Source organism: Camelina sativa, chromosome 7 (assembly GCF_030686135.1).
Source record: "Camelina sativa cultivar CO46 ecotype springtype chromosome 7, ASM3068613v1".
Classification (NCBI taxonomy): domain Eukaryota; kingdom Viridiplantae; phylum Streptophyta; class Magnoliopsida; order Brassicales; family Brassicaceae; genus Camelina; species Camelina sativa.
Genome location: NC_141886.1, coordinates 29,152,713 through 29,169,908, shown reverse-complemented (window position 1 = coordinate 29,169,908; position 17,196 = coordinate 29,152,713). Strand labels below are relative to the sequence as shown.

The window sequence follows — 17,196 nt, the reverse complement described above, 5'->3', positions numbered from 1 at the left end:
ACAAAACTTTTACTGATTTTATAAAAGTCTGAATCTAATAACCCAGATTTGTTAAGATTTTAAATGACTTTTTACAAATCACAAACTAATAACACTAAACTTTAAGGGAGAATTACTAGTTTAACCCAAATTGAGCAGTTAATTGCTAGATTAGCTCCTAAAATTTGAGGGTCAGTTGGGTTAGTTTCATACCAAAAATACCCTTTTTTGCTTTGTTAGGAAAAAAACAAAAGTCAATATTACCCTTTGTAAAAAATTCCTGCAATTTCGTTTTTTTTTTTTTTTTTATATAAAAGTCTGCCATACATGTAATGGCAGACTAATTTGCAAGTGGCAGATTTATTGTTGATGGCAGTTATTTTTTGGCAGACTTATTTTAGATGGCAGATTAATTTGCAGAATTTGACAGCAGATTTGTTTTATATGGCAGATTTATTTGAAGTGTGTAACGACAGATTTTTCATGGACAGCAGATTTTCTTAACACGACAGACTTATATATAAAGTTATGACAGATTTTCATTGTTTTAGTCAAATTTCTAGGAATTTTGTGGCAGATTTTTTATGATTGTTGCAACAGTTTTATTTTTTCACTTAAAAAATCTGTCACATTACGACAGATTTATATACGTAAAAATAATTGCTAGTTTGACATCTAGTGATGACAGATTTTTTTTTAGTTATGACTGACTTTTGGATTGAAGGGAAAATCTGTTGTTTGATAACAGATTTTCGAAAGTCTTTTAAAAATTGCTATATTGACCCACATGCACAATATATGTTGTGGCAGATTTTCTTATGTTATGACAGTTTTTTTTTTCTTACTAAAAAATCTGCTGCTTAATAACAGATTTATTATATATGAATACAATGATAACAGTTTTGTTTTTTGTTGATATAGTGACAGCAGATTTGTTATCTGTAATGACAAATCTATTATTTCGCATTTGATAACAGATTTTTTATAACAGATTTTTTACAGAGTAATGACAGATTTATTAGTGCCTTTGGTGACAGATTTTTTTTTAAGTTAAGCGACAGACTTTTGTAGCAGTTGCCATATATGGCGAGAATCTAGGGTTTACCCTTTTTTGGTCTTTTGTATCGTGCCTCCCCTCCCCTATATCGACTGAAATTTTTTTCTTTTTTTGGTTCATCTTATTTTTCCATAAATTCCTTCTTCCTCCTTTCCAATGTGGATTTAATCATGCTTTCTTCCTTTTGGGGTTCATAATCGACTTGTCTATTATTTTCCTTTTAAGGTGGTTTTTTTTTTTCATTTCCTCCTTCACGTTTTAGAGTAATTCACATTCAACCAAGAGAATATGAAGCAGGTGATTCTCGTTTGTGGTAATTGGATCTTTGACAACAATAAATGGTTGTTTGTTGTTGATAATGAAAGGGGTTCACGAATTCTACAATGTAACGATCAAAGCAGATTTGATGATTGCATTGGAATGGTTTATGAGGATTACAGGCTGGATAACAAGGTATTTGATGTTGTCTTGAGTTACAAGATCTCGAAGAGGTTATTGCAGGACTTACCCGGTGATACACCACCAGTTATTATTGATAATTCTCGTCAGTTGCACACTTTTCTGGGACAATTGGAAAGGGATACAGGTCGACTTTGTGTTGAAGTGAAGAAGAAAATACAGACTGATTTGAATCACATAGGTAAGAAACGAGGAAGAGATGAAAATGATCAGGTTGGAGAAGAGTATCTTGATATGGCCAGCGACACAAATGAAGAAGAGATGGATGAAGATGATAGTAGATTTGATTATTGTGATGATTCTGACGGAACAGATTCTGATGATGAGAATTTTACCCTGTATGGAATTCCACCAGAAGAAGAGGATCATAAATTGCCAATGAAGAAAAGGAGTTCATCTTTTTATATTGAAGAAAATAAGGAACCAGTTGATGTCTCAAAGGTAGACTTGTCTTCTGTGAATTTGGCTGTTGGGCAAATGTATGATACAAAGGAGCACCTAAAAACACGTTTGAAGATACTAACCTTGGTTCAAAGGTTTGATTATTATGTTTACAAATCGAGACCAACCTTATTGATTGTAAAGTGTTGGGTTAAAGGATGCAAGTGGAGGGTAACAGCTGCAACATTAAGACACTTTCCAAAGTTTGAGGTGCGTGTGTTTATTTCAGCACATACATGTTCAGTAACAGAGCGCTCTATGCGTGCCCGACAAGCAGATCATCATATTCTAGGAGAGTTGTACAAAGATTTTGTTGGTGGAGTTGGTCCCAAGGTACTGCCAATGCATGTTGCTGAAGCGTTGAATAAACGTTTTCATATCAAGGTATAATTTTTCTATTTATTTAGCATTATTTCGATTATTTTGTTTACCAGTAGTATTTTTCTGTTTTTTTCACAACAATGAAGAAAAAATATTTGTTGATGATAGATGGATTATTGGAAAGCATATCGAACGTTAAGGCATGCTCGCAAGTTGGTCAGGGGTAGTCCAGAGAGTGGTTATGAGCAGCTTCCTACATATTTGTATATGATAAAAAGGGCAAATCCTGGAACTTTTACACAGCTTGATGTTGATGAAGCTCAAAGATTTAAGTACTGTTTTCTAGCATTTGGTGCAAGCATACAGGGATTTCCGTTTTTGAGGAAAGTGGTTGTTGTGGATGGTACTTTTTTACAGGGAAAATACTTAGGGACACTACTGACAGCAACAGCTCAAGATGGCAATTTTCAGATTTTTCCTATTGCTTTCGCCGTGGTTGATACAGAGAATGATGAATCATGGGAATGGTTTTTCAAGCAACTCAGCTGTGTGATACCAGATGATGAAAGCCTTTCCATTATTTCTGATAGGCATCAATCAATTGGGAAAGCTATTAAAAAGGTCTATCCAAAGTCTAGTAGGGGAATATGTACATACCATATGTACAAGAATATTTTGGTCCGGTTTAAAGGTCGAGCAGAATTCGCTTTGGTTAAAAAGGCGGCGAATGCTTTTAGACTTATCGACTTTCAAACCACATTTGATCAGATAGAAGCCATGAATCCAGCACTACATGAGTACCTCGTGAGGGCTGATGTGCGTATGTGGACTCGTGTACATTTCCCAGGTGATAGGTACAACTTGCTTACAAGCAACATTGCAGAATCAATGAATAAGGTCATGTCACATGCTAGGAGCTTTCCTATTGTACAACTGTTGGAAGAAATAAGGTCTGTGATGACTAGGTGGTTTTCTGATAGAAGGACTGATGCATTGAAGATGACAACAGACTTGACTCGTGGTGTAGAGAAAATTCTCCAGGTCTGTTCGTTTCTATCCTTTCTTAGCAAGTGTGTATGTTATACAACTAAGTTTCTAATATAATGTCACAATTATTTTATAGGGTCGTGTGGACTATGCTAAGTTACTTACTGTCCAAGATATCGATGCACACCAAGTACAAGTAACAAGTGGAACATCTCTGCATGTTGTCAATTTGAAAGATAAAAAGTGTACGTGTTGCAGGTTTGACTTGGAGAAACTCCCTTGTGCACATGCAATTGCGGCCGGTGAATTCAGAAACATTTCTCGCATTTCAATGAGTCATCCTTATTATCGCAAACACTACGTTTACGCTTCCTACGAGAATGCCATCATGCCAAGGGCGCTTGATAAATCTGTTCCTGGACATGTGATAACGAAGGTATGTAGACCCCCGATTCCAAAACAACAACCAGGTAGACCAAAGAATTCAAGAATCAAATCGGCATTGGAAATTGCAATGGAAAAGAAGAAGCCAAGAAAACAATACACATGTGGTAATTGCAACCAAGTAGGACATAATCGCAAGACATGTACTCTATAATTTCCTAGTTTTTGTTGAAAGTTCTTTTATATTCTCGCAAGACATGTACTCATTGACATATAACTCGTTTTATTTGAAAGTTCTTTTATATTCTCTCATTCTTTTGTTATTAACAATTTAAAATTTAAAATGAGTAGCATACTCGTGGAAAAAATAAGAGCTTCACAATAAGAAGTAGAAAGCTTAAAAATTCACTACATGTCGTAAATAAGAGCTTCACAATAAGAAGTAGAAAGCTTAAAAATTCACTACATGTCGTTCAAATTTAAAATTTAAAATGAGTAGAAAGCTTCACGTTAAGCTAAAAATTCACTACATGTGGTTAAGCTAAAAATTACATGTCATTCACATTCAAATTCATATGCAAAAGAACCAGTTGTCAATGAAACAAAATAGTCTACAAGGACTCATCAAAATAGTCTACAATAAGAAGAAATAGTCTACAATGATAATGTTATAACAAAACATAAGGCAATAACACAAAATAGTCTACAAGGACTCATCAACTAGGGAAGGGATGATAATAGCTTTAGCTTGAGGATATGAATCAGTCATATTAGGTGGTATGGCTAATTCTCTGACTTCGTCATATAATTCCGCTGCAAGCTTAATCCGAAGACCCAACATGTTCTCATCGCAAAGCCCATCAAATGATTTCCCAAGAGCTAAACATTCAATGTACTTAAGAGCATACACACCACAATCACCTGGATTTTCATTCCGAGGAACATTTTTCTTCACCCTTCTCAATTCCAACATTGCTCTACTCTTCTTACGGATCGTCTCAGGAATCATGTCACTTAACATCGCTGGAATCATTCGCCTTAAAGGCAAACACTCAATGGCCATTTTATCGTCACTCACCAAGGTTGGTATGCTATCATAGATGTGAATCTTCTTACCCCGCAAGTCAATATCCAAAGCCATCCAATGGTTCTGATTGACAAAAAGACAAGCGTATAAGTTATCCACATCAATCCACCACTTCTTGTTCGTAGCTGACTCCTCAGGATATTCACCAAAAACGTGTTTCACATAGGAATCCCGAAACACAAAATTCTTAGGCCCCATATCAAACTGCATGTAGTCATTCTTCAATGTAGTGATCAGATCTTGGTCTAAGAAAGCTATGCGTTGTTTAGGATACGGACAAGGCTCACGCATATATCTTCGCCGGAACATAGCCATTGCACAACCCATGTGCTACATTCAAAAAAATAAAAACTAGAATAAGCGAAAATATAGTATAGAATAAACCTTATACTAAATTATCAAAAATAAACTTACATGGTCTGTCAACCATCCATAGTCAAAGCTTGGCCAATTTTCCCTTGGAGTCATAATTTTCCAATAGAATCTCACAGCTGCGTTGCTGGTGCTAAGTGGCTCTTCCCTGTGAATATAAGAAAGAGTTAGTACATATATAGATAATGATAGTAACTTTTATAAACGATTCAGAGTTGTTGATGTATACCTATCAAGGCTGAGAAAATCCAAAAGTGTCTGATGTTTCTCATCATCTACAGGCTTAAGATGGTCGCCTAACACATTATCACCCTCTGTAATGATCCGCTTGACTGTCGAGTTACCAAGGTAAGGATACTTCTGTGATTCTGCCAACTGGGGCACGCGTCTAGTAGTCTTCGAAGGTCCAGGTCCATCCAACCTCGTCAAAGCCTCTCCAAGGCGGTTTATTGTCATCTCAAGTTTTTTATGTACCAACTGATCCTCCTTGTTGGACCATGTATCTTCAGAACTTGAAGCTATTTTGAATTTAGCTTTCTGAACTTGGGTAGTTATATCCTCAACATCGTCAGAAGCTTTAGCAGTTATCTTCTTTTTCTTGGAAGTTTCCTTCTTCTCAACCTTCACAGATTCCTTCTTTTCAAAGAGAGGAAGTTTCTCTGATATCTCATCTTCTTCTTTCTTCTTATTCTTGACAGTGTAAACCTTCCTCACCACCCTTTGAACTGGAAATTCATCTTGTGATGTCTGCTTCATCTCAACAATCCATGACTGCAACCAAAAAAAACATGAAAGAACCGTATAAGTTTAAAACAAAAAAAAAAGAACATGAAAGTAAAACAGATACGCTTTAACAAACACAACTTGAGAAGTAAAAAAATAAACAGAACATAAGAAGTTTAAAAAAAACAGAACATGTGAAGTATAAAAATAAACAGAACATAAGAAGTTTTACAAAAACATAACATGTGAAGTTTTAAAAGAAAAAAACATGAGAAGGTTTAAAATAACAGAACATGAGAAGTTCTAACAAAACAGAAAATGAGAAGTTTGATATAAATATGAGAACCGTATAAGTTTAAAACAAAAAAAAAAGAACATGAGAAGTAAAATATGATACGCTTTTAAAAAACAGAACATGAGAAGTAAAAAAATAAACAGAACATGTGAAGTTTTAAGAAAACAGAACATGTGAAGTTTAAAAAAAACATAACATGAGAAGCTTTTAAAAAACAGAACATGAGAAGCTTTAAAAAACAGAACATGAGAAGCTTTAAAAAAAACAGAACATGAGAAGCTTTAAAAAAAACAGAACATGAGAAGCTTTAAAAATTCAGAACATGAGAAGCTTTTAAAAAACAGAACATGAGAAGCTTTAAAAAAAACAGAACATGAGAAGCTTTAAAAATTCAGAACATGAGAAGCTTTTTAAAAACAGAACATGAGAAGCTTTAAAAATTCAGAACATGAGAAGTAAAGGAAAATGTAACTTACAGGTGCTTTACTTGTTCCCTCATCATCGTTAATGGTGTGCGAAGTGGCATCATTCCGTACATCAGCTTCTTTTGGCTCTTTTCTTTCTTTCTCCAATGCTTTAATCCTCTCACCCATCTCCTCTTTGAACACCGTCATTTGTTTTTCAACGCATGTTTCAAATTTACTCTCCAAGACATCTATTCGACTGTTGAGTGTTTTGCCCAAGTCAGAAATAGTCTCATTCATTTTCTCAATCGCCCTCCAAATATCCAAAGAAATTGACGTGTCATCCTTACCATCCTACAATAACATGTTCATTATTATCATAATAGAGAAGACAAAAAATGTTAATCAATTACGGTAAAGAAAATGAAACCTTACCTCCATGTTGGTTACATTTTCTCCTTGTTCACATTTAGGATCACTATCTGTCCATCTTTTTTTCTTAGGATTGCACCCTCTGTTGTCATTCACCTTATCAGCTTCAGCTCTTCTTTTCTTCTTTTTTGAACTTATACCAACTGTCTTGCCACAACTCCAAGCATCTAGAGACAAACGGTTATGAATGAGATCTTTAATTAGCTCGTCTAGGTGTGGATCCGTATGCTCCTCTGAGTCAGACCATAGAGGATACATGTCTTCCTCTGAAACATGAATCATATGCCTAACACGAACCTACAAGCAATGAATAAAGTAAGTTTCAATTCACACAAATTATTAGTACATGTCAAAAAATAATTTTTAAAAAAAAAATAACAAACTACTAACCTGTCCGTGCAAATGCTTCTCTTTTTTGAAGAAGTCTGTGAAGTTGATACGTTTTCGTGATGATCGCCAATCAAGAAGTGGAACACCACTCGCTTCTGTCCTTCTAAACCCATAACTTTCTCCAATTCCAGGAACACTCTCATACAGCCAAATCAACATAGCATGAACGCAGCCGTGTATGGTGTATGAATCTCCGTCATAGTCAACTATCTTAACAGAATTCACTAAACTACTAAAAGCCACCCGACCCCATGGATGTTTTTCAAAAGCAACAGGATCTAAAACTCTCTTAGCAGTCACCAATGGGATTCTAGATGTATGATGAATTCCATGTACGCATACTGACAACAGACATAACCTACCAACCATCATCCTCTTATCAAAATCCCATGTTTTGTTAGAATCAATCACGTTTACCAACTCAGTCCACATAGGACCATCAAGGGTTGTTGGAATTTTCATTTCTTTCCAGAAATCATGGTGATCAACATCAAAGTTCTCTAAAGGGTCAAATGCATCACAATTTAACCTTGTTATCTCTGCAAACTCATTTAAAGAAAATCTAATTGGCCTATCATCGATCAAAGACCAAACCTCATGGATGTTGTTGATTCTCAGCTGATGTGTGAGTAGAAAGTGAACTCTCTGCGCAGCCCAAGTGTATTCCAATTCAGCAAACTTTATAAATACTCCAAGAGATGATTCCTTGAGTTTCTCCCAGACATCCACCCCTAATCCTTCTCTCAAAAATCCAATTTTGGACACAAAACAATTGTGGTTCATGCTCCTATGTTGGAGAGGCGATTTTCCATCTTCATAGAGTAGAGAAGGATATTTGATGCTCTTGCTTGAAGATGCCATTCCTAAAGATACAGAAAAAAAAAGAATCAAATGATAAGAAAATTCGATAAGAGTCCAAAGAGAATTCGATAAGCAGTAAATCAAAAATAAACAAATCAACACAAACATATATATAAATTCGACACAAAATTCTATACTATAAATAGACCCAAAATCATATCATAAAGACTAACCGGATTTAAGAAGCTATTGAGGATCCAAAGTTGATAACACACAAAGCTGAACGAATATAAACATAATCAACCGAACATAACAAATCCAAAAGATAAAAAGCTATTAAAAATAACACATAGCGGGCAAGAACATAATCAACCAGAGAAGGATGAGATTGCTGTTAAAAAGCTATTTCAAACAAAAAATAGAAACTTATAGAAACAAACAAAAAAAATCCTTTTCAGATATCACAGCCAAGCCATAAAACTGTGAATCACTTCACACAACATGAGCAACAACATCAAACGAGAATATAGCATAAGAGAATGAAATCTAAATACTCAACACTTAATGAAACACTCCTTAGATGATACTAAGATGAAAAAGAAAAAAAATAACACACAGCGGGCAAGAACATTTACAGGTTCTATATCAATTGTAACCAATACATGATGCAATTATTAGAACAAATTCTGATGCAGAGCAGAGGGTCAGAGAGACAAGCAATTCGATGTAACCAAACCTAACTGAGACAAGCTTTTTATCTTTTGGATTTAAGAAGCTATTGGAGACAAAATCATATCATAAAGACCCAAAACAAGAAGCCTAATCCTTTCTACCAATGCTTTCGAGGATCCACCAAACAATTAAAAAGCAAGACCCAAAACAAAAACAGGATTAATCGACAATTGCAATTAACAATTCTGTTCATACATAATAACCCATTAAAAAACTCACCACCGGAACAGAACAGAACAAAGAAAATCAGCCACCACCGAATGACACAGATTTTGTTTCGGCTTCTTCTCAAACAATCCTCTTTGTCACTGGCGTCGGTAACTGGCTGAAGAAGTGAAAATCAGTGTTTAGAGTTATTAATCGGGTTTTTTTTGGGATTGTAAAATCTCATTGTCGTCGGCGGAAGAAGCAAGGTTTGAAATTAAAAAGCAAGACCCAAAACAAAAACAGGAATAATCAACAATTGCAATTAACAATTCTGTTCATACATAATAACCCATTAAAAAACTCACCACCGGAACAGAACAGAACAAAGAAAATCAGCCACCACCGAATGACACAGATTTTGTTTCGGCTTCTTCTCAAACAATCCTCTTTGTCACTGGCGTCGGTAACTGGCTGGAGAAGTGAAAATCGGTGTTTAGAGTTATTAATCGGGTTTTTTTTGGGATTGTAAAATCTCTTTGTCGTCGGCGGAAGAAGCAAGGTTTGAGTTTTTTTGAGAAAAGGGAAAACGAATGTCGGACAAAAAAAGGTTTGAGATTTCATTTTTTTTTAATTACTCACTCATTTTTTATTTCACTTATTTCCTATTTTACTTTCTTTGGGCTTTTGGTAATTTGAACACAAATTTGTGTCATTCTAGTTTTTCCCTAAGGAAGGGTGTCAATCTAGCAATATTTTTCAAATTTTGTGTCAATCTGGTCTATTTTCACAAACTTTAATAGAATTTAACAAAATCTTAATCTAATAAGAACAAATTCTACGTAACATTTAAAATCTTTAAAACTATATTTAAATCTCAAACCAATAATCCCCATATTAAGCTTTTTTAGAGAAAAAAAATCAATCGTAAAAGTAATGTATGTTATAAAATAATTAAAAAAAATTAATGACAATAGAATTAAAATTATCTAATAAAGACAAAAATGTTGTAAGAAGACAAAAAGAATGTTTAACGCCCACAATCATCAGAAGAAAAGTTATAAAAAAAAAACGAACATAGTTTATGACAAAGAGACACAACTCTTTGGAAAATTTTAAATCCAAAATATAATGAATCGAAACAACTATGATGAATATAAGAAATTGGAAATATTTATTGAGATTTGTATTATTAATATTAAAAATGCTATGTTAATTGAAAATATATCGAACAAAGAGTTAGCAACTTCTCACAAAAAAAATAAAACAGAAATATAAAATGTATTCAACAAAAATTAGGATAAAGAGAAGCAATTATTAGTGAAAAAGTATAGAGAATCACAAAAGTAATTCCGCTTGGAAACACGCCAAACAAACACTTTTTCTTCAATTTTATATAAAACTTTCGTTTTTTACAAGACTTGAATCTAAGTGCTCTCCTCCTATTTATCTAACACAACATCCTGTGTAGATCTAAGTGAAACAAAAAACAACACTCACCTTCTAAGCTTTTTGTGATCGCTTGAAGGTTACAAAACTCACAACTTTTTCTCACGAGTGCTACCGATTTTGTGGATAGACCTAAACTATTTATACTTGCACCAAAGATTTCTAATCAAATCTTTGTGCATCTTAACAAAAAGGAAATATTCTTGATTCTCAAGAATTTCTTCCTTATCTCTTTTGGAAAATATCCTCTCAATCTTCTAGACATCTTCGAGTCTATCCAGATTGCTCGACCATTCATGTCCATCGACTCCTCATCATGTCCAATCCACTCCAGCCACATCAGTTCTTATGCCATGTCAACATCTAAGACCTCTGACCTCTTCGCAGCGTCTTGCTTCATTCATAGCTCTGATCCGGAATCTGCACTTTCAATTAGAAGCATTTATATGAAAATATCAAACAAGAAGTAATAATAAATACACAAAACTATATATAAAATTCTTAAAAAATAAAAATTTAATGTATAGTTACAAAATATTTATAATAAAAAGATTCAATACAACCATCTAAACAAAGAATTCTGATAAAAAAATAAATTGTGCGGTACTTTGTCAAAGTATTTAGTCCATTGAAAGGTAGAAAAGAACATAATAAATGTTTGGAAATAACGTCATTCATTTTAGGGAATTTCACTAGAAATGCCATTTTTAAAAGAAAAGTTATGAGAAATGCCAGTTTGTATTTTCTTTTTCTAAACTGCCATTTTTTAGTATATGCCACATATTAAAAAGACAGAAATATTTTTGAACTAAAGAAAACAAGAGGGATGAGACATGTGAGCGACTGTTTTGTGCGGTTCACAAAGAAATATTAATGACACATTTCTCTTTCATTAGGGTGTGTCTGTGTAGACAATTTTTAGGGCACTATAACAATATGTAATTACTGTCCATCCATAAGGTAGTAGATAATGATATTGTAAAACGCATTGTGGACAACTATTTTGTGCCTATCCAATTATTGTAATATAGGAGAACCTTAGACAATGGTTTTTATTCAAACTTAGAAAATAATGGTAATTGTTGACATTGTTGTCTATCAAAATGTGGTAGGCAGTTTATCCAATTAGTGTAAGACAAACAAGTCTTTTTGCACGAACTTGTTGGACTGCTCATATTATAATGATTGCCCAAAAGAGATTACATTTAGGAGAAAAAAGAGTAGGTTTTACATAATAAAATTCTGAAGGTAGATAGACAAAAACGCAATGAGGGACAGTAGACAAACATGTCCACCGTAGGTCAGGAACAAAGCCCTCTAAGGCTCTCGTACATCGGAGGCACAACATGAACAGATATGGTCCACCTAAGAGAACGAATGACATAATAATGGTGGACAAAAACCTTGCATGTTAAATCTGGTCCACCGGGACTGCAGACCTAGAGTGTAAATTTTTTTTTTTGGTTAGCAATATACAAAAAGGGTCTCACCAAACAGATATGGTCAACTTAAAAGAACTAAGAACATAATTGTGGTGGACAAAAATCTTGGCTGTTGGATCTGGTCCACCGGAACTACAGACCTACAGTGTGGACAATTTTTTTGGTTAGCAATGGACACAAAGGGTCAGACCAAACGGATTTGGTCCATTTAAAAGAACGAATGACATAATAGTGGTGGACAAAAACCTTGGCTGCTGGATCTAGTCCTCCAGAATTGCAGATCTGCATTGAGTACAACTATTTTTGTTAGCAATGAACACAAAGGGTCATACCAAACATACTATATGGTTTATAAACAGAACAAATGACATAATAGTGGTAGAAAAAAACTTTGGTTATTGCATCTGGTCTATTGTATCTGCATATAAAGAATTTCTCCATTATATGCGGTCGACGGACTGAAACAGATGGAGTTTGACAAAGAGAGATACAGTTTGTGTCGTAGTGCTAGCAACGGACGGAGAGAGTCTAAGATGGAATAAAATGAAAAATTGAAAGTGTCTAACATGGAAGAAATGCAAAGTCGGGGATAGAACAAAAAGAGAGAATTTATGTTTTGCAGATCATTTATGTTAATTCTAAAAAATAAAGAAAATAATTAGTTTTAGGGTTTTAAAGAAAAATGATATAATAGTCTCTTTTGATTATAGAGTTGTGGCAGACCGGAAAAGAAGTGGGGGAAAATGGCATTGACCAAAATATTTGCTACTGTTAATGGCAGAATTGATAAAATTCTCTTCATTTTATTCTTGTTAGGTATTTTAACACTATTTTTTAAGTAAAATGAAGACAATTCATATTAGTTATATAGGTTATGTGAAGGAAAACGTTAGGAAATTTGAAAGTATTTGTTTAGTTATCATATATTTCCTCTCTTCAGTGTATTCTTATTAGTGGGAGATAGTTCTTGGAAAGATGTTGTGATAGATGATGATGACGCACAATTGATGTTGCGTAAGTGTAATAATGTTTCAAGTATCATGGGTGAGTTAGTCGAAGCTTGTCATTGCTGTTCTCTGAGTGATACATGAAGTAGTACAGAGTGAGTATAAGTATTAGTGAAGTGTATTAGACGGATCACTTGTAACTTATTATTTTGTAAACACCATCTGATATCTACTGGATTCCGAGGTGCGTCTTGGCCCAGACGTAGCTACCCTTGAGGGAGTGAACTGGGTAAACAAACTTGCAAGTGTCCTCTGTTTTATTTATGCTTTATTTGCAAATCTTCCTCTTCTTACAAACAAACACTTGTTTTACCTCTGTATTCTTGGTTGTTGAGTCTTCTCTAGAAGAAAGTCAACGCCTTTAGGGTTTGGAAGGCTTAACATAATATGCTGTTCAGGGTGGTCTCAATTAAACCAATAAGGGAAAAATTAGTTAATATTTTCGACCAGTTGGACCAGAAACATTATAGGTGATGGAACCATACTAAATTGTTAACATACTGAATAAAGAGCTAGCTAGAAGCTTTGGAATATAACCATTTAGCTCAAAAGACTCTACGAAGATTAGAATCTACTTCAGTGTATGAGCTGGATATGAGTGAGTAATATGTTCGTTTTCCAATTTCTATCGGTGGCTATACAATAGGAATAAAGTCTACACTGCCATATCAAAATCAAACTTAGCTTACATTTTTTTGCATTGATACCTTTTGGGTACGGTCTAATAAGATTCAGAACTATAGTTTTTTCTTACAAGACTCTTCCTAACAGTAAAAACTGAAATATCATACTTCTTGATACATGAGTTTTTGGCTCCTTAAAAACCACTGTATATAAGTAGGGGCACCTCAGTGAAGTCCAAAAGAACTAAAGATTAAGCAGAGTACGAGAACTGCATATATCACCTAGTAGTCTAGTACGCATGAAAGATAGTAAACTTTTCCTATAGCTTGCTTGTCACATGGCAAATATTGATACATGTGTATTCACCTTAATTGTTAACATACAATTTAATTATTAAAATTTATAAAACATAAACAAGAAAACATAAATTTAATTGAAATGATTATTCTTTATTTTTGAAAAATAATTTAGCATTTCCTAGTTTGCAATAATTTAATTAATTTTCCTTTGTTTAACTAACTTTTTTTTTAAACAAGAGATATTACATTATTTGTTATTTTTTTTTCAATCATAGATTTATTATTTTTATGTCTTTAATTTTTAAAAATATAGAACTGTTACTCATTAAATATATTCTAAGGACTTACATAAAATATGTTAACAACCTAATATTTTCTATTTCTGCATATTTAAAAAGGCAAGGGATGATAATGTGAACCATACTAGAATTATCTCTATTTAATAACATTATCATTGAAGGTTTTTTTTATTTATTTAGATGTCTTTAATGATGAAATCGTTTAGAAAACCTTGCAAAAATTTACTATGGGAATTTTCTTCTTAATTTTGAAATATGATAGCTTTTATAGATTGATTCTAAGGGTTTTATTGGTTCAGGAAATCATATAATACTCTATTATATTACAAATTTTTAGTAGAAAATATGATTTTATAACTCAAGGAACTTTCTTGGCCATAACAATTTTAGCCAAAAATCAGTGTATATGGAAAAAGATCTTTTTCCCAAAAAAAAAAAAAGGAAAAAGATCATGATAAGTTGAAAACACATTAAAAGGCTGGTTCTTGTGAGTCCTCGGCTTGCTTTTAAATAGATTAACCAAATGCCACAATAACATAACAACAATTATCTCTTTACAACAATTATCTTAAAGAGAAGTTTAGAAGAAAAGTAGAAAACGTGAAAGCATGAAGATGATGACACCTTCACTTGTATCCCTTGTCGTACTCATCATATTTGCCTCGGGTATTATAAATTTTAGAGAATTTGTTAAAAATACAACTTTTGAGATATTCCTTTCAAAAATATATATTTTTAATATTTTCATTTTTGTCTTTTTTTCATAATTACAATATGTGAAATAAATTTATAGAATTTTTTTTAAGGTTTGGATTCTCTATTTTACATTTAGAGTATAGTTTTAAGGGGTAAGATTTATTATTTGGGGGTTTAAGGTTTATAATTTAGTTATTATATATATTAAAAAGGGTTAATGGATTAATTTTGAAAATGAACAGCATGAAAGAGTATTTTTGGAAAGTGACATAGAAATATGAGTATTTTTGATATATTCTTTTAAAATTAGAAGTGCACAAAAATTAAAATCTTCTATTGCTAAATAAAGACTATATGGAAAAGTGAAAAAAAAAAAAAAAATCTCTTATTGACATTTTTATTACACCGTAGATGAATTAACGTTGTCATGACATCGGATGAAAAATAAAAAGATTTTATTATGAGATTTTTTTTTTGTTAAATGATTATTCTTACAATACTTATTATGCTTAATTAAATATATATCGACAAAATTTACGAGTAAATTAGGTATATGATATAAGGTATACATATTCTTTTTTTTAAGTGAAATAAAAAAGATATACATTGCTGTAGTTGTTGAACAGACCAGAGCAAGTATCTGCGTCGACAACCTAGGCCACTGCAACGATTGTGACCAAAGATGTAAGGCCAAACACGGGCCATCGGGTATAAGCAGATGTGACGGTCCGGTTGGAATGTCGTTGTGCACTTGCAGTTACGAGTGTCCAAAGTTTTGCAGGATTGGGCTTGGCAATTGCGGTGAAAGTTGTAATGACCGATGTTGTGATGCAAAATGCGCAAAAAGTTACAATGGTGGACATGGAATTTGTGACACCCATAATGAAATTAGTCTGTGCCAATGCAAGTACCCTTGCAGCGATCCTAAAACAAGACTAGAAAATTTGTTAAACCATTAGATGTCTGTTGTAATATGGTAATAAATTTCCTTTTGATGAAAATAATTTTTTTCTTTCCATGAAAGTACTCATACAATGACTATGTGTACATGTCTCACTTCTCTACGTTCCGTAATTTTTTTTTTTTTTTTTTTTGAATTGTGGAATTTGGATATAGTGAGAACGTACAGATCGTTCAGTACGTAACACTCGAGGTTGAAGGTTTTTAAAAACAGGAAAAACAAAAACTGCAAAACGAAACCAAAACTGATGGATAAACAGAGCTGGGAGTTCTCTTTATATGGGTGCCAAGCTTCGACGTCTCCCAGTGTTTCAGTGATGAGATACGTTCATTAATTTCGTTGTCAATCGTTTTGACCAAAACATATGCTGTGGTGTGCCGTTGACAGTTGCTGCGTTGGCATGCCGACTTTGATACCATACTGATCCCAGCCGCTCTTCACGACGATGCAATCGTCTCCGGAGACTACTGACTAGTAACAGACTTCTATCAATATGTTGGTGTATGAATCTAGTAACGAATAAAAAAGAAGTGATTAGAATACAATAACAGAAAAATGGAATATATTTCATTCCTTGCCTTTTAACATTATAATGACTTAAATAAAATATGTTAATAAGCTTTTATTTCTAACTTTTGAATAAGTATATTAAAAGGAATGATATGTAAATTGTATGTTTTTGAATATAATGTTGAATTAGAGTAAAAAAAAATGGTTTGTACAACTAGTGCAACGTTTAGCTGAAAGTTTTTTGAAATGCTATGAGTTTAAAACTACACTCATGACTCAAAACCAAAGGAGGAGGCCTTTGTCGTAGCGTCTCTCACCCATGCCTTGTATCAATAATAGGCGATTCAGAACCTGTTTAAAATCCATTTTATCAAGAGAAAAAGCTGGATTCAGAGCTTCTCCATGCCTTCAACCATTTATTTTCACGCCAAACCGTACGTGTAGACCAAGGCTTCAAAACTATAACTAGCTATGAAGTCCTTTAGTCGATCTTGCCATGTATCAAAGATAGTTTAAGTAATCCACTCTGTGGAGTATCTTGATTTATAAATGTTTTTGGGTAGAGCTTCTCAAACCTGCGAGACAAAACCATAAGCAAAAACCAAGTGGTTTATAGAGTCTGTATCGTTGTTGTAGAAAACACAAGCTCCCGATGCCCCTATATGTAAGACCCCGACCCTAAAATCCCGTACATGGCCGTACAGGCCAATAAAAATTTCTTAGGGCCTATGTAAATTCTACTCGTTCGTTCATCAATATGCAACAATGGATATGTAAAACAGGTGATATAACTTAAAAATACGCATTCATTAATTTAGAGATCCAAATTATCCTTATCAAATCATTCTTAACATCATGCATGGTACCAATACAATCCTAAGAAATAAAAGCCATAATTTAA

At 33.4% G+C, this 17,196-nt stretch overlaps 2 protein-coding genes and 1 pseudogene across 4 annotated transcripts; 2 read left to right on the top strand and 1 right to left on the bottom strand.

Moving 5' to 3' along the window:
* Window positions 1–429: 429 nt before the first annotated feature.
* LOC147941829 (uncharacterized) lies at window positions 430–3,940 on the top strand. The gene is made up of 3 exons (XM_087456580.1): window positions 430–2,320; window positions 2,675–3,298; window positions 3,381–3,940. Exons 1-3 carry the CDS (start codon window positions 1,325–1,327, stop codon window positions 3,840–3,842), a joined length of 2,082 nt encoding a protein of 693 aa, XP_087312706.1. The 5' UTR covers window positions 430–1,324; the 3' UTR covers window positions 3,843–3,940.
* A 224-nt stretch (window positions 3,941–4,164) lies between these two features.
* LOC147941828 (uncharacterized) lies at window positions 4,165–9,634 on the bottom strand. 2 transcript variants are annotated; one of them, XM_087456578.1, is made up of 8 exons: window positions 9,377–9,634; window positions 9,084–9,189; window positions 7,332–8,194; window positions 6,945–7,238; window positions 6,582–6,863; window positions 5,317–5,858; window positions 5,130–5,235; window positions 4,165–5,045 (listed from the first exon to the last, which is right to left on the bottom strand). In XM_087456578.1, the coding sequence occupies exons 3-8, from the start codon at window positions 8,190–8,192 to the stop codon at window positions 4,332–4,334; spliced, it is 2,799 nt and encodes a 932-aa protein (XP_087312704.1). In that variant the 5' UTR covers window positions 8,193–8,194; window positions 9,084–9,189; window positions 9,377–9,634; the 3' UTR covers window positions 4,165–4,331. The 2 variants fall into 2 exon arrangements, with proteins under 2 accessions (XP_087312704.1, XP_087312705.1); XM_087456579.1 differs by lacking the exon at window positions 9,377–9,634 and having other exon boundaries at window positions 9,084–9,194.
* Window positions 9,635–14,681: 5,047 nt separating this feature from the next.
* LOC147941827 (defensin-like protein 181 pseudogene) lies at window positions 14,682–15,783 on the top strand (annotated as a pseudogene). Its single transcript, XR_015562018.1, has 2 exons — window positions 14,682–14,794; window positions 15,440–15,783. The product of XR_015562018.1 is annotated as a defensin-like protein 181 pseudogene (transcript).
* Window positions 15,784–17,196: the final 1,413 nt, after the last annotated feature.

Coding starts and splice junctions, on each gene's coding strand:
- LOC147941829 (XM_087456580.1), top strand. CDS start 1,325: ATGAAGCAGGTGATTCTCGTTTGTGGTAATTGGATCTTTGACAACAAT. Junction 2,321..2,674: donor ATAAACGTTTTCATATCAAG/GTATAATTTTTC, acceptor ACTTTTTTACAG/GGAAAATACTTAGGGACACT. Junction 3,299..3,380: donor GTGTAGAGAAAATTCTCCAG/GTCTGTTCGTTT, acceptor ATTATTTTATAG/GGTCGTGTGGACTATGCTAA.
- LOC147941828 (XM_087456578.1), bottom strand. CDS start 8,192: ATGGCATCTTCAAGCAAGAGCATCAAATATCCTTCTCTACTCTATGAA. Junction 6,864..6,944: donor AAAATGTAACCAACATGGAG/GTAAGGTTTCAT, acceptor ATGTTATTGTAG/GATGGTAAGGATGACACGTC. Junction 5,046..5,129: donor ATGGATGGTTGACAGACCAT/GTAAGTTTATTT, acceptor TTTTGAATGTAG/CACATGGGTTGTGCAATGGC.